This window comes from Atta colombica, unplaced genomic scaffold (assembly GCF_001594045.1).
Source record: "Atta colombica isolate Treedump-2 unplaced genomic scaffold, Acol1.0 scaffold52, whole genome shotgun sequence".
In the NCBI taxonomy this organism is placed as follows: Eukaryota; Metazoa; Arthropoda; class Insecta; order Hymenoptera; family Formicidae; genus Atta; species Atta colombica.
In genome coordinates this window covers 586,787-612,836 of record NW_017259542.1, presented here as the reverse complement: position 1 = coordinate 612,836, position 26,050 = coordinate 586,787, and the positions used below count along the sequence as shown (strand labels likewise).

Genomic DNA, 26,050 nt, shown 5'->3' with positions numbered 1-26,050 from the left:
GATAAAGAACGCGAAATTATGCTATAATTGTTTGCGTTCACATCGAGGCAACGCGTGCAAATTTTTTAATTGCACTATTTGCCAAAAAAGATCATAATACATTCTTACACGTTGATAATTATATGAAAGGTATCGAGTCCAACACAAAGAAAATTAAATCGGTTCAGACAGAATGACGGTTAGAGACGAATGACGCGCGAATAACGAGCCACCTTGCATGTTGCCGCACCACAATTAATGACAAGTGTGCTAGTGTACATTCACGATAATAAGCATAAACTAATTAAGTACGTTATTAGACACGTCACTGCGAATTTTGTTTCTGAATCGATCGCGAAACATTTAAACATACAACATCGATCAGTGCAATTAACGGAACGAGCACTGAATCGAAAGACATAACTCAAATTACGATATACATTCTGTATATGATGATTTCTACAAACGTTTAACGTGTCTATGATACCGACGATTGCTGATTTCCATCCGAAGTTTTTTCATGCGATTCGGTCAAACTACGGTCGAATATCAAATTAGCCGATCCGGAGTTCCATTTGTCACGCTCGATCAATTTGTTCAATTGACTCGGTAGCAACATTGTCGTTATTCATGATTGGTCAAATTAATCTTTTACGAGAAAGTTATGAATTATATCTGCAAAAAACACAACTGGATTGGATGGTCATCGGAGGCGCATCGTCGCGAGAACCATCGAAGATTCCGATATGTTATACCACAAATTTGGACAATCTAATGTCTAAGTTTTGGATAATTGAAGAAGTTACGACAGATAAATCCTTATCCAACGAAGAATGAGAATGGGAGGCGCATTTTCTAGAGATGTTTCGCGTAACAGCGACGATTGTTACACAATTCGCTTACAGTTCCGCAAGACGAAAAATCGTTTAGGTGATTCGCGAAGCCTCGCACTTAAGCGTTTATCATTTCTGGAGCGTAAATTAAACGCGAACGCGACATTAAGGTCGGATTATATCGCAGGTAATGAACGAATATTTAAAACTAAATATGACGTTGATAAAAAATCCCGAAAACGGTTATTATCTACCGCATCACGTAATTAAGGAAACAAATGATACGACGAAAGTAAAAATTGTGTTCGACGTCTCGGCAAAGAAGAATAATGGAACATCTCTAAATGATTTATTAATGGTCCCATCATTCAACCCGGTCTAATTGCATTTAATTCGGTACTTTCGTACTTATAACTATGTTGTCACGGCGGATATCGAAAAGATGTATCGTAAATAATATTGCACGAAGAGGATCGATACTATCAGCGCATTCTTTGTTGGCATGATAGCATGATGGCGACGTTCCAAATTTAAATATACTAATCTTCAGTGTGTCCTCTTCATCATTTTTAATGATTCGTACTATTCAAAAACTCGCAAACGACAAACTATCTATAACTATCCGAAGGTGACTAAAATTATTAAATCTTATCTATACGTAAACGATTTGCTTACCGAGGCGGTTTCACCATTCAACAATGGGCGTCTAATGATGAACGCATAATGAACGATTTGGCCCACGCGTTAATTTGCGTGCTAATTTCACATTAAACGTAGACCGCAATAAAGACGCTTGGTATTATGTGGAACAATCGCGATGATAAAATATGTTATTCAAAATATGTTATTCGAATCCGATCAAAAATTACAATAAATTGATGAAAAGAATTATCCTTTCAGAAATCGCTAAAATTTTTGACTCGTTAGGCTTACTCGGTCCAATAATCTTATATGCCAAAAGATTAATACAAGATATGGCGATGTGCTTTACACTGGGACGAATCGATTTCGTAAAATATACATGCAGAATGATCGATTTACAAAACAGTGGCAGCAGATGAACACGATTTCATTTGATCGCAAATTATTCGTAGAAAGGTGTTGCGAAATTCAACTTCATGATTCTGTAACGCGAGCAACGTGGGTTATGAAGCGTGTATTTACATGCGATCGCGCAGGAAATAAAGTAAAACGCGTGTCAGGTTATTGCGCTAAATCGCAGGTCGCCCCGTTGAAAACTATCTCTATATCACGATTTGAATTATGCGGAGCACTGTTATTAGCGCAACTGTATCACGAAGCTAAAAGGCTTATATCGAGTCATTCATAGGAGTGTCTTCTGACGCGACTCAACAATAGTGTTACATTGGATAAATATCCCCTCCGCATTTATTGAAAATGTAGCAAATCGCGTAGTAAATATTCAAGAAAATATTTTTAAAAAAATATTCACGAGTTCGAATGAATGGCGGCACGTTAGAATGAAGGATAATCCCGCGGATGCGATTTTTCAAGGGCAATTACCTCTCGAGTTCTCGCGAAATTGAACATGGTTCACCGGCCTCTCATGGTTAATGAGTGAGTCCAAATGGCCGAACGAAACCATATATATAAAAGAGATGCTCGAATTAAAAAAAAAACGCTTACTTGATATCTGTGAGTAGCAATTTTGATATCTTCGATAAGTTTTTCACATTCTCCAAAATACTCCCAGTAATTGCGATGACTATCTTCGCGTTCGAAGGCCTAGAAAATATTTCGAACCATTAGATACCGAGGAAATTAATGAAGCTGAGATTCGAGTGCTAAAATTATCGCAAGCTAAAATTACCGCAAGCATTAAACAAAGTTTCAAAAAATAAAAGTAAATTCGCGAATTTAAACCCTTTTTTCGAGACGAGAATGAATTAATATGTGTTGGAGATTGCCTTCGAATGTCAAATCTCATATCCGCTCAGAAACATCCAATTCCACTTCCCAGTCGGCACTGGGTGACAGACTGTATTATCCACGCGCAAGAGAAGCATTATCATTCGGGTATACAGACGATTTTGTACATTCTCGAAATTTTGATTGCCAGACGGTCGTAAGGCCAAGTGCGAAAGGTCATCCATTCATGTTTCCGTTTTGATGCTAGTGCAATTGAATATACAATAAGATGGGAAATCTTCCGGCAACTCGTGTGCGCGCGTTCACATACCGGGATCGATTTTTGTGACCCGTTCTACATCAAAGAAAGAAAATTCCGCAATAGATCTAAGATTAAAGTATGTGTTTTCGTGTTTAGCAATAAAAGTAATACATCTAGAAGTCGTGAGTGATTTGACCTCTGAGGGATTTCTGGCGGCGTTCCGCAGATTCGTTGCTCGGAGCGGAATACCGGAACATATGCATTCAGATGGCACTAATTTCGTAGGCGCCAACAACGAAATTAAAAGAATTATATGCCTTACTAAATTCTGAAGATCATAAAACGCTTGTAAATATTATAGATTCGCGAACGAACATCGTTTGAAGTGGCATTTTATTCCACTGGTTGCGCCTTTCGATGGATTGTGGGAATCCTCCGTAAAGCTTTTCAAACATCACTTCAGGTTGTAGGAGACTCTCTGTTCACTTTCGAACAACTAAACACGTTTACTGTCGAAGTCGAGGGTATTCTAAATTCCCAACCTATCACTTTTATTTCTTCAGACCCGAATGATTTACTAGCATTAACCCTGGCTCATTGTTTAATCGGCAAATCTATAACGTTTTTGCCAGAGGGCAATCTGTTATCGGTTCCAGATAATCGACTCTCCATGTGGCAACATATCAAACGTTCGGCAGGACTTCTGGGCGCGATGGAGTCTAAACGATCTGCAGAAACATGTCAAATGGAATAAGGACGGATTGGTGCTCAATAACGGAGATGTCATGTTGGTTAAAGACAAAGCTTTACCATGCACTCAATAGGCATTAGGCAAGGTTACATCCAGGCGAAGATGGTACGCGTAGCCACTATCAAAACCGCGGCTGGAGAGATTAAGAGACCAGTAAAATTATTGTGTCTACTTCCGGTCGAACAATAAATGCGACAACGATGCGCTTTATTGATTATAACATTATATGCGAATTTTGTAATAACATAAGCTTCAGAATGATACTTGATCGGTATATTCTCTCAACGGGGAGAGTATGTTGCGTAGGGCTCTAAATAAACATCAATACGAAATCGTGGTCGGACCAAATTAATCGTTCACACATACGCATACACAGTGTACGGACATCGTGAGAATCGGCATTTCAAGAAGAAGAAAATGCGATGTCGGCACTAATCAGATCGGCGCATCATTAATCCACTTATGATTGTTTAAAACGCTGCTGCCGCTAACCGTGGTCTCCACGTTTTCGGAAACACCAATCAGGAAAAAGATCATCGCAGCGTGGAAATATTCTTTCATTTCGACGAAACGAGCAAGAGTGCGGATCGTATACGAATTCGGAGTGAGTCTAAATCCCAGAACGTGCGTGATCGCGACTCAAGATTTCCCTTAGACGTCGCGAATATAGTCTGGCCACAAGTTATACGTAGTGATTCAGGGTGCTCGACAGCACCCCCAGGCATTGTTCGAAGAGAGATCCAGGGACTCGAGTTCCCCAAGACGAAATCGCCGTCTTAAATACGCGGTAATATAAGCCATAGAGACAGAAATGTATTTTTTAAGCGTTTTGTGCTTTAAGCGTTATGTGATTTGTACTTGATTTAATTAAACATTATTCATAAATGAAAATACAGTGTGAGATATTAGTGTTGTCTCCCTGAATCACGAAACAATTATAACTGATGATCTACATTTAGTAGATGACCCACATTCTAGGATCTAATTATGAATTATGATGCAATTTTAATACAGTTTATTGAAAATTAGTGTCAATTAAAAATCAATGGCAAGTAAAATTACAATAAAAATTAATGAAAATTAAACTTTAGCAATAAAAAAAACAGTTAAATTATGAATATAGACAGTTAAATTATGTATATAGACATATATACTTTATTTATTTTATTTTAATATTTAAAACAAATAAATCTTTTTGGACAAAATTTGACAAGTTTTTAAACATTTTCAATAAATTTACGCAATAAAAGTATTCTTATAACATAGTAATTATACAAACAGCGCAGACATATTTAATCTCAACCGAGCATAAATTGATTTTTTCCATGTAATCTAATGCTACTTACTATCTATTACCTATTATAAAAGTCATAAGGCAATTTTTATGATATTACACTTTGAATGAATTTTTAAAAATACGTTAGTTAACCTCGCACATTTAATTAATTAACGACATCAATAAAATGTATCGCGCTGTTCCTAATATTAAAAAATATTAAAATCAATTGACACTTGAAACAGATAAAACAAACGCTAAAAAATCTTGTGATATGTACCATTTAATGATGGAAAATACTATAGTTATTTAAATATAAAAAAATGATCCAGAACCAGTGTCTGAGCCATATCTAGTGTTTTTATCCTACAAACATTTGTTTTATAATATAAATTTTCAATTCATTTTTTGCAGAGACTATGCATCCGATACATCCTTAACTCTCGGGAGGTCGCGATCCTTAATTTATTGTCGGAGATCACGGTGTATCCAAAAGATACAAATATCTTAAATTATTGTAATTATCTTTTGTAAAAAAAAACAATATGAATGCATGAAAAATGTTATTGAAATAACTATACAATTTATCAAAATTTATATTTTTCTGTGTAACAGTGTAATATGATTCCAACTACCTATCCGACCATATACAATGTTCTGTTAGATTTTTAATAACTCATGATAGCTACTGTTTATCCAATAGATAAATGATGTTGCTTAAAGATATTTGCACAAATATATTGGGTTGTCCGGAAAGTTGTCGTGCCGCAAAAGATTTAAATTTAATAAGATTTAAATGAAATTAAAAATTTAAATCTTCTGCGTTCAATTTTTCTTCAAAATCAGACCCAATATTTTGTACACTCTAAATTTCTTGCAATGAAATTTCATTTTAAGAAAGTGAAAATATAATCACCCTTTACTTCTTGAAAAAGAGTGACAATTTTCACATTTTAGAATGAATTTTTACTTTAAAGAAATCTCACTCTTTTTGGAGTGGATTTCACTCCTTTAAAGTAAAAATTCATCTATAAAAAGAATGAAAATCGTTATCTTTAAAAAAAGTGAAAATCTATATCTTTTTAAAGACATGAAGTATTTTCACTTTTTTAAAGAATAGTATTTTCATTCTCTTGGAGTGAGATTTCACTGCAAGAAATTTAGAGTTTATGTATCTCTTAGATATACTTCTCTACATAAATATAATATTCTGCAACTATAGTAATAATCTATTCAGATATAATAATTATGATATTGATTTATTTAATATGACCATTTTATATATAATATTAATTTTGTATTGAAATTAACCATCTTAAATATAATTTAATATCGTTCATAATGAGGGAAGATGTTTACTCTCCTATATGTGGAATAAGTCGAAGGGTAATAAGCACGTGCGCTCCAAGAGATTAAAATCAATGTAGATGTTACGTTAAAACGAAAATAGATAGGAAATTGATATTTTCCATGTATTAATATTCCATGGATCGAATCACTTTTTAGCCAAGTGTATATACATACATATATCTACATACACACAAGAGTGATGAGTGATTTCCTCGCAAAATGCGCTCCAGTGAAGCCTGAGACAATTGAAAAACACAGGCAATAAGAATAGAGAATAAAACAGATTTCAATCTATTAGAAACGATTTATTTGATATACATAATTTCTGATAGGTTGAAATTTGTTGTTTCCTATTCCTATTGTCTGTCTTTTTAATTGTGTCTCAGACTTAAATCTGTTCGCTGTGAAAGCCTCGCGCATAACATTCAAAAAAGACCGATAACACTCGAAAGAGTTTACATCTTTCGCGAAAAGAGAGAATAATGGCACAGCCTTATGCAATAAACGACAGCATTACTCTCTGCTCGTCGGAATAAAAGGTCAATTATTTTTAATGTTCCTTCGCCTCTCTTTTGGCGGCTGACCGCCTCTCTTTTATCGGTTGACATCTATTGAGTTGTCCGGAAAGTTTCGTGTCGCAAAAGATTTAAATTTAATAAATGAAATTAAAAATGAAAATTTAAATCTTCTATATTTCAATTTTTCTTCAAAATCGGCCCGAACTTTCCGGACAATATATAAATATTGTACACCTGATTCAAAGTTTGACATTTTCAATCTGCCATATTTTCTATAGTCAATATCAAGTTCTTTGATAAAGTTGATTTAGTTTAATCGTAATTTTTTTAATTGCGAACATTTAAATAAATAGAATTATATATACATAATGAATAATTGGACAACAATAAGATTGTATCAGTGATTTAGGAAATGGATTGCAACATTATTTATCTCATTAATTTATCGCGCGCGTAAATGTAAGTTTATATTTAACCTTCAGTACCACAAAGGATTAGCGTCCGATTTTCATAATTCAGGCGTTTTTTCCGATCCCTTTCACTTATTCAAAAATATCTTTTGTACTACGACATTTTAGACTTTCTAATTAAAAAATTTTTTTTCAGTCTTCAAACAATAGATTAAAAAAAATTAGTTAAAATCGATGCATTACAATCTGAGATACAAGTAAAAGAAAACGCTGGGTTGCAGATACAAATGTGGGTAAATAGGGACTTTTTTGAGATGTGGCTACTGAAAGTTAATATTTAAAGCCCTCTTTAGCTATGTATAAGAAAATTATTAATGTAAGTCATAATATTTAAAGTTCTCTATACATATAAAAAAGTTATTAAATACTTTTGTCTACAACTGTAATTAAATTGCAACGCAAAGAATATCATATTTCTCATTCGATCTACTATTTATTTTGACGTTTAGTTCGTTCTGTCTTTTATGTATAAATTCATATTATCGTACCGACGTTCGCTAAAGATATTCGCCTCTCATTAGAAATGTACATAATTAATGAAGCGGATTACCAATAAATAATATAACAAATCGAGAATCTCTTACTCTGCGCAGTCCTCGACGAGCTAGGATCAAGATAGAATTAGTATATTCTTCCATAAACTCTCGAAACTCTTTGAGAATAATTTATCTTGCTCCAGGTATATTCCAGGAGAATAAATACTCTTTTTTTCATGCTTAAGATATACAATTGGTTACGTTTGTAGCTCATGCTCGTTACATCAATTGGAAAGAATCAGGACTTTCCTCTTTTTGCGAATTTTATTGCACCAAGCAATCTTTGTTCGATTAAAATAGTTTTTATTCAAGTTGCTCTTCTGATTTCTTATAGCAGTATTCTTTTTTCAGACACACGATGTTAACTCTCAGAATTCTGGCACCGCTCGAACTCATCATTTCGCCAAATAAGCCTCTTTTTTGTAGTTACAAATCTTGTTTTTTTCTTTTTCATGGATAAAAATAGTTAAAAGTTAAGCTTTCCATCATTTCTCTTATTCTGGATGTTATTTTGAAATAGTCTGAAACAATTTCTTCAGAGTATGTTTAATGTCTGTTTTTACGTTAAATGATACCACGCCACTTTCATCAATCTATATATAGTTAAAAATTGCAGTAATGTATTTTCATATTTTTTTATTTTGAGAAGTGGAAAAATTTTTCAAAATTCTCTCTCTCTCTCTCTCTCTCTCTCTCTATATATATATATATATATATATATATATATAAATAATAAACACGTTATTAATTATTATTAAATAAAATAATAATTTCAATTCTATAGAGATTAGAGACTTTCTAAATTCGTATTTCGTAATTTTTTTTATTGTTAGCTAAATTTGGTAACGTTTTTTGTATAAGTGATTTTTGTATCTACATTCTTTATACGTTGTGGCTTCTCTTCTGTCCCGAAATATTCACAACTGATATTATTTACGAAGTAACCGACAGATAAATGGAGGAAAAAATTCCATCGAATTTCCGCTCGGTATGTATTAATTACTATTGATGAAAAACAGCGGCGTCCGGTAACACGAACATTTGGCACGACTCGCGTTCCACCGTTATTTACTAATCAGCAAAAAATTACACTCCAGTAGCGACACGCTGCAACAACGTTGTTGCATAAATCGCGATTAATCTTCGCAAGCATGCGGCAATTCGCATCTTGCAAGTGCAGGACCACTTCTGTGTCTGTTTTACGATTATGACGGTCGCGAACATCGTCCGAGGATGTTGTATCGAAATCTAATATTTGCATTGCAAATATTAGATTTCGATAAATATAATAATATCAAATTTTGGTGATAGATTTGAATATCAATTATATTGTGTGTCTATAAAAAATATATTTTACGAATTAATATATGAAATTATGTAGGAAAGAAATAGATTTAAATTTTATTTTGATGTTAAAGATTCGCTACAGAAGCTGTTGAGAAAATGAAGATTACAAATAAAACAATAGTATTATTTATTATATAAATTCTGTATGATTAGAGATTGGGCAAAGTAGTTGTGGAAAAAGTAATAACATCGATCTATCATAATCTTTTGAACAAAATAGAGAATAATGTATTTTGCTGGTTTATTAATCAACTTAAATCCGACTAATCGTGTATATTGCGCTACTTCACGGAGTGTGTCTTTATAAAACGGATACACGGACAAGTTGGCGATTTATTTTCGAGAGTAGTATTGATTCATCGTTACAGAACAACTGAATCAATTATTTCTGTCGTTTTCAGTAATTCAATGACATTAGGCTGAAACACAGGCAAGCATACAAGCAACAATTGCGGCATGTTATGTCTATTTTTTAAATATTTTATGCTTATTTCATCGTATCCAATTTAATCCTAAATGTATGGTCCTAAATGTAAAAAAGAGATACATGTAATTTTTATATAAATTATATGTACTGTAATAGCTTTCCGAGACTTAAAATCAATAAATTAAAATGAATAAATTTAATTAATACAGTTGGCACTGCAATTCATCGGAAATAGTTTTCAATCATTTCAATGTATTAATTCAATTCAATCAATATTTTTGATTATGATATTGAAGTATTATTTGATTTTTATTATATCAAATTAAATTTTTATATGTACTAAATAAATTTTTTACGAAAAATTTATTTTAACTCGATATTTTAGAATTGTATTTATCAGAAAAAGAATGGAACAAATATCGATTTGAAACGATCATTTTTGAAACAATCTCGAGCATTCTTCAAAGGTTTTCGTGGAACATCCCAAATGCAGCGAGCGATCGAGAATAGACGCTTCCTTACATTGTGCAAATTCAGCTAATTCAGCAAATTCATTAAGATTTTTTTCGAATAAGAGTGAATCTGTGAAGTTAGCTGAATCAGTCACTATATAACTGATTAGAAAATGATCTCGACTTGAGTTCGAGTTTCTTACCAATTAAAGTTCTATTATTATTATTTAAAAAATTTTTTTTGTTTTTAAACTCTGTGTGAAATATTATAGTAAACATATCTGAAAAATTTTAAAGATCTGAAGTTTTTCTAACAGGACGATATATATTTCAAATAAAGATGATATCAACATTTTGTATGGAGTAACAAATTTATTTGTAAAAATTTTATTGCGCAGCTCTGTTCGCGCTGATTCTCATTAGTCCAGATTTAATTTGTTTTTTGTTATTTGTTAAGGACGTTATATATCTGTTTTTTCTACTAAATGAGAATTAATTAATAAATTGAAAAAAATAATTTCTCTGACAAAACTAAAAAATATACATCAACTAAGCTCTAATTATGACTAAAAGTGTTTTCTTAAAAGATATCTTATTTTAAATAAAATGTTAGTCGAAACCAAGTTTAAACATTAATCAGATCTATTTTAAAGTGAAGTATTCACAATTAGAGTCACATGTATCGTTTCTATAAGAAAAGAGAACGTTATCACAAATAGATAATATAAATCAATATCCTCACTCTGTCCAGATTGAATGTGATTTTACAAACACGATAATTTCGATGATTGTGTGTATTGATTGACGCATTATACGAGAGCGATGAAACGATAGGAAATTCTTACCATGAATTATTGCATTACCATGTGCCTTGATTGTCACTCACTCCCCTTCTATCTTTCTCTTTCTCTCTCGCACGAGAAGAGTCATCGGGATGCATATGGGACATCTGTCACAAAATGTCTCGGTTAATGTACTTAATTGAAGTTGGAGTCGCCACATTTATACCTTCGTCTATCATCATTAACTAGCAATTTCATCTCACTGAGCTGCTATGAGGTGTACTCGTCTAAATAATTCACACTTTGTGAATTTTTAGTGATTCGTGAATACGTTGTGCATCTTATAAAAAAAAGTTTATATGTTTTATTAAAATACATTAAAGTTTCATTAAATTAAGAAAATATTTTAAATATTTTTAACGTTTAGTGAGTAGTATAAAAATATATATGCTAAATTTATAGTTATGTTTTTATATCGCATATCAGTTAAATTTGATCATCTAATTTTAAAATTTGTTTAATACAGATTAATAATTAGATGAATTTAGCTATAAATAGGTGAAAGCGATTTTTAATATTTTTAATTCATATTAAAGAGATTTATAATAAAGCGTTGTCATTATTTCTTTTAAGAATTTTCTAGTCAAAATATCGATTTAATTATTTAATTATTAAAACATTATTATGTCACATACTATTTATTGACACTCTTTTATTTATTCTGCTAACTCTTGTACCAAGTTAAACACTTTGTAATTGTTGTACTTTAGTAAGCTTGTCAGATTATTAAATATTTTAAAATAATTTATAATAATTAGCAAAAATTATACAAATGTAGATAAGTTTGATCTGTTTCGAATTTAACAATTTATTTATAAATCATAGCTAGTTTACTGATAAGTTTCAGATCGCGTTTTCATTTACCTAAGCCTACTAAAGCATTGTTAAATAATGTTCAGCTGAGGTAGAATTGATCTGTAGATGATTGTTTCTTAGAAATCATGGTACGGTTTATAGTGTCATTATTTGACGTATGTCATGCGAATAATCCTGATCGAGAGATTGCTCCGATGTGCAACCAGTTACTGACCTCTTTTATCCCTCTATCGTTTCCACGTTGGCAGCAGCGCAAGAGGCACAAAGGGATCCTGAATATGCGAGTCAGTATTACGGAAGAAGGTCGAGGTTGGCCGAATTGAGGAATAGTCTCGGTGATTGAACTAGCTTCGGAGAGAAGGTAAGATGACAATTATTAATTATTGCCTTTGTCTTTGTTATTCTTAATATAAAATATCGTTCGTCTACAGTCCGTGACAGCTTTAATCACCGAAGAATCAATCATTTGTATCTTTGCAATTGTACAGTTTCTCTTCTGAACAATCTCTTCACCGCTTGTCGCTTGAAAGTTTTTCAGAGAATAATTTATTTCGACAGTTTTGGTCGGGTTTAAGATTTGATGAAAACTTGAAAAATATTTCAAAATCTCGAAAATGAAAAATTATGATGCACAAATGTGAATCATTAGAAACATATCTAAAACGATAAGTAGGGGAAAGTGGACATGAAAAAGACATGCTTTGAAAGAACCATTTTGTATTTTAACTAATTGAATATAGTCAAAAATTTTAAAATATTTCCATTTAATAGCAGTACTAAAACTACGTCGTCTATAAATATTTGATAGTCATCGTCAAAATAACGTTGCCATAATGAAAACTGCAAAATTATTGTTACACAAAGTACGTTCTTGAGTTAAATTTCCAAGTTTTTTTTATTTATTTGCGATTAATTTTTAGAAAAAGTATTTTTTATCGAATATTATATACATTATCGTAACTAAAAATGTAATTACAAATTCTTTATTTATTTTAATTTATCAGATATTCTGTGATTATATTTTTTACATATAATATCATGAAAAAGTATTGAGAGCTATGAAAAAAACAGTTCCATTATTGCTTTGCCTGACTCCTTCATTGCATTTCCAGAGATGTTCTTTTCGATATTTTCAATTAATTTTCTACTTTTTCAGTACAATTTTAAAACTTTTTCAAGCAATTTTAGAACGTTAATATTTGTTTGAAATACCGTATTGCGTAATGAAAACTGATATCAATGCAAATTGTACTTTGATTGACTTTCATGTGGCTAAGGAAAATTTTCATTTCTTTTGTAATAAATGTTTTTAGAAATATTATATTTCCTATTTTTCATACATTTATTAATTTTCTAAAAAAATAATATTTGTTAAAGAACGATATTTTGATTTTTTATTTATTAAAATTATATAATTTAATATTTGACAAAACAAGTAATGGCTTTTTCAATATCGTGTTGTTTTAAAAGAGCTGAATTTCTTGTTTAATGGTGATTAAATCTCTATTAATAATTAAATATTATTTTTCTGTTAAATGGATCTTATAGATAAATAAGGATACACTTAAGTAAGAAAGCAATTATATTTGTTTAACACCGAAATATTTTTTGTATTTTGAAAAAAATGGTTCTTTCATGCCTACTCTTCTCTACTATCAGATAAAGCAATTAAAAAACATTGGAAAAAGATTGGTAATAGCTACAAAGTTATTTTGTGTTGGTGCAATATTTAGTAAATATTAATAAATTACTAAATATTTAGTAAACATAATAATAACCAATCGTTTGGTAATAATTAGAAAAGATAATATTTATAAATTAGCGTTTAGTTAATTTTGATTATATTAATCGAACACTGATTAAAATTATTTTATCGAAGTTTTAATAACTATTATTTAGATTTGATTAATATTATCAAATTTTTTGTAATGTTTAAATAATATATATTGTAAGGCGTGGACAGGAAATTTAAATGAACCGCCAATGTCTAGGATAAATTACTTTTTTATCTCTCGGATATAAGCAGCCTTTTTCGCTGCTTGTCATAGAATGCCCGCGTAGAAATCACGCCTCACTGGTAGCGCCTCAAGCGACCAATGACGCATGTGATACACCGGACAGCAAACCGCGCAGTTATTTCCATATGCTCAGGAAAGCTAATTATGGTACGCAACGCGTAATAACGGGTAAGGTGCAGTCCCAGTGAAAAATGACAATGAAATCGATGTCGAATCGATGTCGATTTGATGTCGATTATCATTTTTTATTAGAGTATCGTCAATGAAAGTAACAAAAGAATATAACTCTGATTGAGAAGGATTTGATCTTATTAAGCCATCCTGCTTCTTGTTCATCCCGAACATAATTATGATCATTACAATTTAAACTAAAATAAGGTTCGTTTTGATCACATATGTGCATTAACAGTAATACACAGATAGCAATATCGCATACAATTCAGTACAAAATGTACAAAGACGATTCAGTCAAATAGTATTGTTGGTAAAATAAAAACTTTTATAGCATTTGATTTAGATTTTATAGTAAACAAAAAAAAGAGATTCTTGAAGATTTTTGACTAAACCTTGCAGATATAACGCAGACTAAAATCTATGCTACATTACTTTAAAAAACGCTTATGAACTTACTAAGAAAATATACAAGTGCAGTCGCAAATAGCATCAAGAAATCATCGGTTTAATTCAAAACTTGATTCAGTCCGGCGACAAGATCAAATTGTCTGGTAGTAGTATAGTTTCTGATGTTAAACCTATGAGGTTTAACATGAGTCTCAAATGACATATTTGTTAATTCTTATTCAGAATCTTAGCGATCAAATAAGGACCTTTATAGGACAACTTTAATTTTTTTCCTGGCTTTATCGCTGAATCATCTTTCAACACAAGTCTCCCTGCTTATATCTGGGCAATTTATAGCGCTTATCGTAATTTTATTATAAGCACGGAATTTGTTTGACGCTTCAATTGTCGTATCTCGCACTTACGAGACATTAAGTCATCTGAACCGATTAAAATTTCCTTGGCAAGATCGGACAGGAAAGTCGTTTAGTGAAAATCCGGGTGATTCTTTTTTTCGCATCTCAAAAATAATTTAGAAGGGTAATAACGTATGATAGATATTGTTAATTACGTACTGAATTTCATCGGATTAACATTCTTGAACCTCCGAAATTTTGCAGAATGACGATTTTAAGAAGATTAAGGAGATGTTGGAGCGACGGCCAAACTTAACCGAGGTCGAGTAGTACAGATTTTAATTCCAAATTCGATAATAGATGAGTCAGTTTCATTCATTTCTTATATTTATTATGTGTCGTTGTGTCTCATTCAAATACATTTATCTGTCTTTATTTAACATATTGCAACGTCCTCTCTTGCAAGATCGACCACTTACTGCTAGACACAATTGTTGTTTTGTTTACCATTCTGAGTCTTCGCTCAGCGTATTCGTATCATACATGTCATTTGCAGATCGATATAAATCATTCTTTTTAAAAGTTTAATCTTAGTTTCATAAAGTTTAATCTTAGTTTCATCAGTATTGTTTGTGCATGTAATATACTTAATGCTGCACTGTCAATACGAGGTATAAAAAACTTTTTGTATTAGGGAAACATCTACGTCAGGTGACAGTTCTACGAATTGAAAAAATGTAAGTTTTTAACTTTTTTTCGATTTTATATAGAGTCTATTGCAGCATCACCAAATTTTGCATCTATTTTAATCCTGTAAAAGAATTTTTGATTTCGTTCAGTAAATTCAGAGATTTATATCATTCTGCAAAGTACCGACAATTTAGCCACTTCCTCTTAATCTGTTCAACCATTGGACTATAGTTACCAACGATGTTTTATATCGCATTTATCGATGATTTGGCAAATTTGAACGAAGTGCAATTGCACGGTCGGACACAAACTCGGAAGGATTGCCAAATATATCGAAAATCGTAAATAAATATTCAATCATTTCTCCTGAACCAGTAGTTTTGACTGGAAACAGCCAGGTAAATCGTCAAAGCATCTATGACGATTAGAATATATTTAAATCTCGTATAAGATTTTATCAGCGGCCCGAAATGATCAACATACCCTGCTTAAATCCGATAGAATCAAAACAGGAAAAGCTCTAGCTGATTAAATCATGTTTTTGATTTGTAAATTTCAAATTATTTATCTGAAATATTTGATAGATTTTCCCTATCCTTTTTGTCATATAGTTTATATTGGGTTTATCATTTAAAAAGTATCTGCGGTTTTTTGTTCAATTTTTGAATGAAATTTTTCTTTATTGAAAATCAATTTTAATCAAGTATATATTGGCCATTATTATCTATAACCTTTTGCCATTTTTCAGGTAATTTCATAATTCCATCCGTAGAACTTCTGTGGTTTATCGGCGAAAAATTTTTTCAAATAATTTTCGGCTCTTTTGTCAGCCAATGTTTTTCCATCAAGAAAGTTCTGCAGAGATTGAAATAAAATGGTAGGCTATACGGTGGATGTATCCAAGCTCCCTCAATTTTTGGCGCGTCATCAAAGATGTGTGTGGTCTGGCGTTGTCATGATGGAAGATAACACCTTTTCTGTTTATCAATTCTGGTCGTTTTTCCTTAATCGCTTCTTGTAATCTATCTAGTTGGGAACAGTAGAGCTCTGAATTAATCGTTAGGCCATGTGGTAACACCTCATGATGGACGACTCCCTTCCAATCCCACCATACACACAGCATCATCTTATTTGCCATCAATTCAGGCTTTGAAGTCGTGGTGGTTCGCCGCGCTTACCTCATGATCTTTTACGAACGATATTCTTGTATTTTATCCATTTTTCATCGCCCGTGTTTGCTTCAGAAATGGGTCGATTTCGTTGCTACGTTAGTAGTGTTTCGCTGATGAAAATTCGATCAATCAAATTTCTTTGCATTAATTCATGGCACCCAAACATTGGGTTTCTTTACGTAGTAGCCAGCCTTTTTCAAATGATTTCAAACTGTCACCTGGTTGATTCTTAGTGCATTGGCTATCTCCTGACAGTTTACATATCGGTCTTGCTCGACCAATTGCAAAATTTCATCGACTTTTTCAGTGACTGGCCAGAGCAAGGTCGATCTTTGACATCAAAATTTCTAGAACGAAATCGGACAAATCACTCTTGCGTCCTGCGTTCACTTACAACATCCGCACCGTAAACTTCACAAATTTTTCTGCATGTTTGTGCTGCGTTTTTGCCTTTTTTGTAGTAAAAAAGCATCACATAGCGTATTTCTTCAGAAATTTTACTCATTTTCAAACTAATATAACTTTTGACACGATTGATGAATTACCAAACAAATTACAAAAAATGTAACCTAAAATGTCATCTTTTAGACGCGTGTTCGTTTGACACAATCGGATTAGTGTTGCCCGATATATGACCATCAACACCATCTAGTGACAAAAAATCGCGGATACTTTTTAAATGATCCAATATATCGTATTTAATCAATTTCTATTTAATCAATTTTATCAAAATCAATAATATTCTATTATGTTTTTGGTTCGTAAATTTCAAGTTATTTACCTGATATATTTGATAGATTTTTTATATTTCTTTATCGTTTTTGTCACACGGCTTAGATATCGTTTTTAATCAATTTCTGGTTATGTTTTATCATAATTAATAATATTGTATTTAATCGTAAATTTCATATTATTTTTAAAAAAAAGCTTTTTATAAAAATACAGTTATTAATTTCTATTATTCTTTTGTAGAATTCATTTATATTTTCACATGCAATTTATTAATTACAATTATGCATCGGAAATTTACAATTTTTGAAAACGCATTTGGAACCGACGGTATTCGAACCTGAGACTTACGGAGTGAGTCTAGCATTCTAACGCTGAGCTGTAATCGCACGCTTGTCTGAACTTTAGCATGTGACAATGTGATTATAGAGACATTTCTAAATTAAGTTACATAGATTCTTATAAACATTGTATCACGTTTATCATATACCTTAAGTATCATTTTTAATCTTAAATTTTAGATTACTTGCCTGATATAAATTTTCTATATTTTTGTATCATTTTCATCCTATAGCTTAATTATCGTTTTAACCAATTTTAAACAATTTTTATCTGGTCACATTTTATGAAAATTAATAATTAATAACATCTTATCTTGTTTTTGAATTGTAAATTTCAAATTATTTATTAGAATATTTGAGAGTTTTTATACTTCTGTATCATTTTCAGCTCAGATATCGTTTTCAATCAATTTTTATCTGATCATATTCTATCAAAATTAATAATATTCTTTCGTGTTTTTGCTTTGTAAATTTTAGAATCTGAAATTTAATCTTAAATTTTAGAATCTGAAATTTACGATTAAAGATATAATAGAATATTATTAATTTTCAATTAACACGACTAAAATAATTGATTAAAACCGACATTTAAGTTGTATAATAAAAACGATACAGAAATAAAGAAAATATGTATCACGTACTTTAAACGAGTTATCTGAAATTTACGATTAAAAACGATATTTAAGCTATATAATAAAAATGATATAATGTTTATAAGAAACTATATAATCTAGAAGTCCCTATATGTTAGAATAAGATAGATTTTATGAAAAAATTATCATATTCTATAGTTGGCAACATAATGTGACATTTAGGTTATTAAATAATAAATTACTTAATGACTTAAATGAATAATTAATTATATAACAATGGTGGAAGAATTTTTTTATAACATCTACCTATTTAAACATACAGGAACATTTTCGAATTAAATTATTAGATTTGCATAAATCATCCCGTTACTTATTTTATGTTAAATCAAATAATGTGACAAAGAAGCTTGTGTCTACAGTTACTTATTCTATCGTTTAAATAAGATAAGATAATTAAAACGATATATTAACTGTACAGCTTTATTATGTATGCTGAAATCTGCAAAATAATTGTTCAATGATCTGAAAAATGTCATATTATATTGCCAACGATAGGCTACAATAATTTTTCTATAACATCTATTTTATTCAAATATATAGGGACATTTTTGGATTAAATTATATAAGTTCATATAAACATTTTTTCGTTTATTTCTTATTAAATTAGATAATGCAGTGATCTAAGTGACATATTATATTGTCAACGATTGAGTATGATAATTTTTCTATAATATCTGTCTTATTCAAATATATAAGAGCATATTAAGATTAAAATTAAATTGTATTGTTCATATAAACATTTTTTCGTTGTTTCTTATTAAATCAGATAATGTGATAAGATCATATAGAGAAGCTTGTGAAACTTATCTCCGATATTCTATCTATTTATTTAATATAAGATATATTGTAAAAACGATAGAAATTTATAACTTTTCCATCTGTCTGATTTTAATGTCCGATAAATACGATAGATTCTGATAAAAATTATATAGGATTTCTATCAGATTTCTATAAATTTTTACCGGTTTTTTACCAAAATTTTTTAAGCAGAGTACGGCCAAATGGGAGTCTTCGATGCCAATAATTTATATGTTGACGTCTCGGTTGACGTTTTGGCCATATATACAGGCCAGACACGTGACGTACAGTTACCTATATAATCTTGTACTTTTTTACTCAATGACGGAAACCAATAATTGCTGGTGATACTCTGCATCGTTTTTTCGATTCCACAGGACGCACAAGAATCATGATAAACGCTAAGGATTCTAGCGAACTCAGATAATAAACTTGAGTGAATTTTTGTATTTAGGATAGATTAGACCGTCGATTAGAGCGAACTATTGCATTTTTATTTTCGAAGTATTCTACTAGTGCCTGAATAGTCGGGTTGACCAGTTGCCTGTACTGCAATTCCTTTTCCAGCGGTAGGACGTCTACAGACGCGACTATGCGGCTTAATGCGTCGACTTGAGTTATTTTTTCATCTCTTCGATAAATTAGCCGGAGTCTATAACTTTACATCATAAGTATCCATCTGGCAATGCATGGGTTGATGTTTGCTTTATTGACTGTATGCACCGTGTTGCAATCAATGAAATCTACTCCATAAAGGATGTGAAACCTTTCAATGGTCTTGACGATTGCTAACATTTTGAATTCAAACGAGGAGGAAACACGGCGCGCATCACTACCTTTTAGTTTTGGCGGTATTTTTTGAACTCTGCTATCTGGACACGACTATATAGTTATATAGTTATATATAGTTCTATATTCAGATCCATCTGGACGAAATATATCAAGGCATAATATATAGTTCAGGATATTGATCATATAACTTTTTCTTTAAGGCGGAAATGTGAAAAGTGAAATTTTTTTTTGTGTGCATGTGTGTATATGTTCATAGATACATATGTAAAAATTTTCACTTTTCACTCTAGAGAAAAGTTGCATAATCGATACTCTGATCGAGAAGGAACTGGTCTTACAATATGTTACTTTTAAAATTTTTTATTTTATTTTGTAAACTTTATTGTATTATAATTCACTCTTGAAAATCTCTTTTTCTCTTTTTCGGAGTTTTTTAGAACATCGGTTTTCAGGCATTTGGTGAACATGGCGCCAGGCCGAGATCAAGGTGGAGGGAGAAGCAAGAGAGATGGCAAGGGTACCACATCATTATTTATTCTTTCGGAAGATAATTGGATACGGTCGAAGGTACGTGATATCATTGAATGGCCGCTCTTCGAGTACGCCGTCCTGTTCACCATCATTGCCAATTGCGTGGTCCTTGCTCTCGAGGAGCACCTGCCGAGAAAGGACAAGACCGTATTTGCACAGTCGCTCGAGTCCTCGGAGATGTACTTCCTCGCGATCTTCTGCGTCGAGGCGAGTTTCAAAATTATTGCCCTCGGCCTTGTTCTCCACCGCGGCTCATACCTGCGCAACATCTGGAACATGATGGACTTTTTCGTCGTAGTGACTGGGTGAGAGTCGAATGTTTATTTTTGTCAGTAAAATCTCTTTCTTTGTCCACTTCTGTTTTTCCTTTTTCTATCCTTAATTCCTTTCTACCAGTAATTTTCTACTAATAATTTTCAATTTTTTTATATGTTCTTGGAGAAAAAAGATTTCTCAAGATTGAATTCTTTTCATTAGAGTTGACGATTTCGCCTGGATCTGTAGATATCCAGATATCCGGATATTCGGATAATAATATTATCCAGATCTTATATCCGAATATTGAAATACAATACTCTGCGAATCCGGATACGAATATTCGAATCCGTCCAGGCCCAATCTTTCGAATCCATTATTTCGTAAATCTTGTTTCTAATTAAATTACAGATTTCACTAGAGGAATGTCACTGATATAGGTTTTTTAAAACAACATCCCCTTATTTCTCAGAATTGTACTTTATTAATACTAATAAAAACAGGATTTGTTTAGATAATTAAAATTATATTAATATATATAAACTTATATTAAATTAAAATTAAAATTGTATTAATATGTAAAAAAGTATATTTAATATATATTAACATATTAAGCCAAAATATATAAAGTTTTTCTCTTTTATTTTCTTGCTCTCTCTATTTCTCGGTCTCACTGTTTCTCATTCTTCTTCACACTCATCTCTCTCTCTCTCTCTCTCTCTCTCTCTCTCTCTCTCTCTCTCTCTCTCTCGCGTCCTGACTCTTTTGCTCTCTCAAACATATATACACACCTTGCATAGAAAAAAATATTGAGAGATCCAAAATTCGAATAATGAACAGTTAATCATTAACAGTTCGAATATTTAATAATTGGAAATAATTGGAAACATTTGGATCTGAAAAATTCTCTTCAATCGGATATTTTATTTTGGATTTATTTCTATATTGGATATCCGGTTAAACGAATAATCGTCAACCCTACTTTTCATTGATACACTGGTTTATCCTATAAATTAATATCATGATATTTATAATACATAAAATAATAAATGACTTTTCTGTTTAAACTTAGCATTGCTTCTATTTAAAATCTGTAGCAAAAATCGTTATTATATTCTCCTGCATATATTTACATTACTCATACAAATATAGGACTGTTACGTCCAATCCTTAAAAGTTTGGAAAGGAGACAATGGAGGGAGAATGGAAGGACAGTTAGATTCAATGTCACAGGTACGTGCAGAGGCGCACCTGTGAGTCGTACGCATCTTTTCGGTCTCGGAATATGGATCAACGTTCCGAAAGGATGCTATCATATTCCTGTTCCGATCGAACAGTGCGAACGTCGGTCCTATTTTTTGGGTGAAGAAACTTAATCGTTTTGACCTGGGACCTTGTACGATCTCAGGTATTAGCGGGAAAAAAATGCGAGTGGTAATTTAAAATAAATTGAAATCTTTGTTTATAATATAAACTTATTTATTTAAGGAAATATTATTACTAGTTTATATAGAACATATATTTATATATATAAAAGAAGCATATCATTATTAAATTTTTTGGTTACACCTTTGTTTATATTAAAATCGATTACAATGATTAATTTAGCTTAATGTAGTTGTGGAGGTGTGAATGATGTGTGTGTTTATCGCATTTTACTATTCGGAGAGATTTATATATATATATATATATATATATATACAGGGTATCTGGAAATAATCACCAAATATTTCATGGGCAGGTAGAACTAAACTGAGTCGAAAAATCCTCTACCATTTTGTAAATTTCCCCAATAATTAACGAGATATTAATCCTTAAAGATAGCCGAATACTATTATGAAGTATATACTATGAAGTGTATGCGCCGTCCGAGTTATGAAGACTTGCGGCAGTATGCGCGGCGCGAGGCACTTGCCAACCAATCCCCAACTCCCAAGGCCCGCGCGCTAAGCTATCGGTAGGCATATACATTTCGTAGTAGGCCGGGCGAGCGCACGTATTCGGCTATCTTTAAGGATTAATATCTCTAATTAACTATTGGGGAAATTTATAAAATGGTAGAGGATTTTTCGACTCAGTTTAGTCCGCTCTACCTGCCTATGAAATATTTGGCGATTATTTCCAGACACCCTGTACATACATATATACACACATACACACACACACACACACACACACACACACACACACATTTTTATATATATATATATATATATATATACGTGGGTCGTTTGATAAATTTGGTAAATTTGAAGGCTGTCTCAAAATCTGCAAAATACTCATTGACGGCGACAATGACTTCCTCATTTGACGAGAATTTCTTCCCACCGAGCCAAGTTTTTAAGTTTGGAAACAGAAAAAGGTCACACGGGGTCAAATTCGGAGAATAGGGTGGATGAAGAATCAATTCATAGCCCAATTCATAGTTTTGTCATTGCAATAGTTGACTTGTGGCACAGCGCGTTGTCTTGATGGAAGAGCACTTTTTTGCGCGCCAATGACTCGCTTCAAATGACTACCAAACATGAACTATGTGTCCTTTCTGGTTGAAATTTGGCCTGAAGGGGTTCGAAGAATGGATCTTTCGAGATGTCGCGTCATCAAATGGATTGTAGCGCCATTTCATGGAAATTTACCAAACTTATCAAACGACCCACGTATATACATATATACATATATATAAAATATATAAACACATATAGATAAATTGATGTGCGCGCGCGCGCGCGTGTGTGTGTGTGTATATGAGAGAGAGAGAGAGAGAGAGAGAGAGAGAGAGAGAGAGAGAGAGAGAGAGAGAGTGAATAAGAGAAGAGGAAATAAGATTATTGAGAATTGAAGACAAACAAGGTGGTGCAGAAGAACATTGGGATGATGTGCTTGCAAAGAACGATGTAAGGGATAAGATTTCTGACAATATAGACAGTCACCAGTCTATTCCCTTGGAGAGAGAGGAGTAAAGTCAAATAAGCCGATCTCAGTCGATCGGCACGGGATCTGCTTAGGGGAGTGATTTAAAGGAGGAGGGGATGAGAATCCCTCTTCGAGAAGAGGAAGAGGAGGCAATCTTCGAGAGGAGGAGGGAATTAATTTGGGATTTCCTAGATAGCGGGATTGTTGACAGGGGGAGAGGTCAAGTCTACCGATTGTGATTGTTCTGAGACTGGCGAGTACGAAATTTCTAGGTAATGGTCGTCAGTCGTCAGGTAATGGTGGCGGCACGCTTTAGCTAGATGGACGGCTCCGCCTACTTCTCTTGACATAAGAGGTTCGTTCCTGTGTTTTTTTTTTTTAAGGACGCACATTATAACCGAAGAATTAAATATATGTATGTGTCCGTTAAGCGCATATGTACATGCATATATTTATATGTACATATATATATATATATATATAAATATATATACATACAATATAAATGTGTATTTATGTGTGTACTTATACGGGGAGATGTGTGGATGAGTGAATGGAATGACAGATGGGACTTACTGTTTAGCTGCTTGGTCCACAAAATCTCAGTATTCGTTAATGATGACGAGGAGGCCCGTCGTTCACGCGAGGTCGCCAGGAGGGTAGTCACAATGGGCAATGACTGAGTGATCCCAATAATGATATGATGCATATGGATACATGAACTGGCGTGAACGGATTTATTGACGCGTGATTTTCACTGACCGCACTGACATGAATCGACTTAGTTTGATTTTCGTACTGACACTCTGCGCTTCCGCGGGACCTCTATTTATACTCTGAAAAAAGGGCGTAATGCCCTTTATCTGGGTGCAATAGTTAATTGCAATGTCACGCGAGATTTACGATTTTTATAACGTCATATCGTTGTTAATCTAAAGCGTTAGGGAGGTTTCGAGAAGAAAAGAAATGATTTATGTTTTTCTTCAAAGAGGCAAGATTGCTTCAGACGGATAACAAATTTTGTTATCCTCGTGGAAAATATGGCTAGGTAAACAGACGGTGCACGGTTATCGTGCACAATTAGTTTTGCATGCAGAGTAACCATTGTTAGTCGCGAGTCCGATCTTAGATAAGCTATCGTGGGAAGTTATTCCATGCGTTTTATGATTTTTTAAGTGCGACGTGGTACCTGTTTTTTTAAAATGAAATTGTTGGTCAGTCTGAGACGACAAGCTTGGATTTTTACTATTGTGTGACTTTGATGCATTTATAATGTTTTTTGTAATCTTGTCTTTTTTCGGGCCTATATTAAGATTGTTATTCCTTTCGCGTTGATTAGCGTTTACGAGTTTTCGCGGAGCTTGTCCGATCCCTCTTTTCATTTCTATCAGACTGTTATCAGAGGACTCCACTCGAGTCTCATAGTCGCGATGTGCTGATTCTTTCGAAAGAAAAGAATCATGGCGTCTATAGGACGTAACAGGACAAAGCATTAATATTCAAGAGAACAAACATCTATTAATCAATTTGTTGTTGGCTGAAACGAGTGGCAAAATAAATCTTTTTCCCATTACATCCTGAGGAAACAAGATATTAGAGGAATCAGTTTGACTAATATTGCTAAATGAAACACTTTCTGACATAATTAGTAGTTTATGTGTAATATAGCAAAATTTTCTACATGATAAAAAAGTGATTTCATTTTTTTCTAAAAATTTAATACAGTAATAAATTGATTATTACGTATATATGCTTTTATACATTTTATTAATAATTGTTATATAAACGTTGTCTTATCAAAAGCGTAGTTTTGATAGCGATAATGTTGTTATTATGCAATCTTTCGGAAAATTTTAATATTTTGGCAACGTAGTTCGAAAACAAGTTTTCCCAGTTATAAGAATTAAGGAAATACACCGATCGCCATACTCGTTGGTCAGATAGATTCTAGAGTAATCCTTGGATTAGGTTGATGACCGTGTTCGTCGAAACAAAGTCGTGGAAGTCGATCTACATATGCTACGTTCCTTCAGGGTCCTCAGACCACTAAAGCTTTTGAAAATTCCAAGTGAGTCAGAGTTCTGCGAAAGAGCAGGAACGATTAATATCCAAAGAACAAAATTCCTGCTAGTAATAAGTCAAACTAACAAGTCGAGCAAATGATCAGCCTTCTGTTCCTTTTTTAAATCCTGTCTTTTCATATTGTGTTTCCTGACAATCTGTATGCGGTTCTCAATTACAAATAATAGTTTTAATGTCTTTTCGATGCTGAAACTTAGCTCGATCCCTTCAGTTTTAGCCGATTCCGTTATTTTAGTTATTCCTGATATGACGTCTAGTTCTGGAAAGCAAAAGCAACATCGATTTGAATTATACATATATCTATATGTATTATTAGTTCCCGTCCTTCTAGTCTCCTGCGTTAGTCTTGTAATTGCGTAATATAACGTCATATGTACGTTTTCATTAATCTTTGCTTAGAGACTATGGGTATCTTAAATCAATTGATATAG

The 26,050-nt window shown here is 32.4% G+C and overlaps 1 protein-coding gene across 1 annotated transcript in view; it reads left to right on the top strand.

Moving 5' to 3' along the window:
- The window catches only part of LOC108691768 (voltage-dependent calcium channel type A subunit alpha-1-like), a 128,455-nt gene that overhangs the window by 34,813 nt on the left and 67,592 nt on the right, over nucleotides 1-26,050 (top strand). The window contains 6 exon segments of the mRNA XM_018199671.1: nucleotides 11,977-12,089; nucleotides 13,920-13,924; nucleotides 20,291-20,674; nucleotides 25,506-25,533; nucleotides 25,536-25,608; nucleotides 26,007-26,046. Of these exon segments, the coding sequence (XP_018055160.1) occupies nucleotides 11,977-12,089; nucleotides 13,920-13,924; nucleotides 20,291-20,674; nucleotides 25,506-25,533; nucleotides 25,536-25,608; nucleotides 26,007-26,046 (643 nt within the window).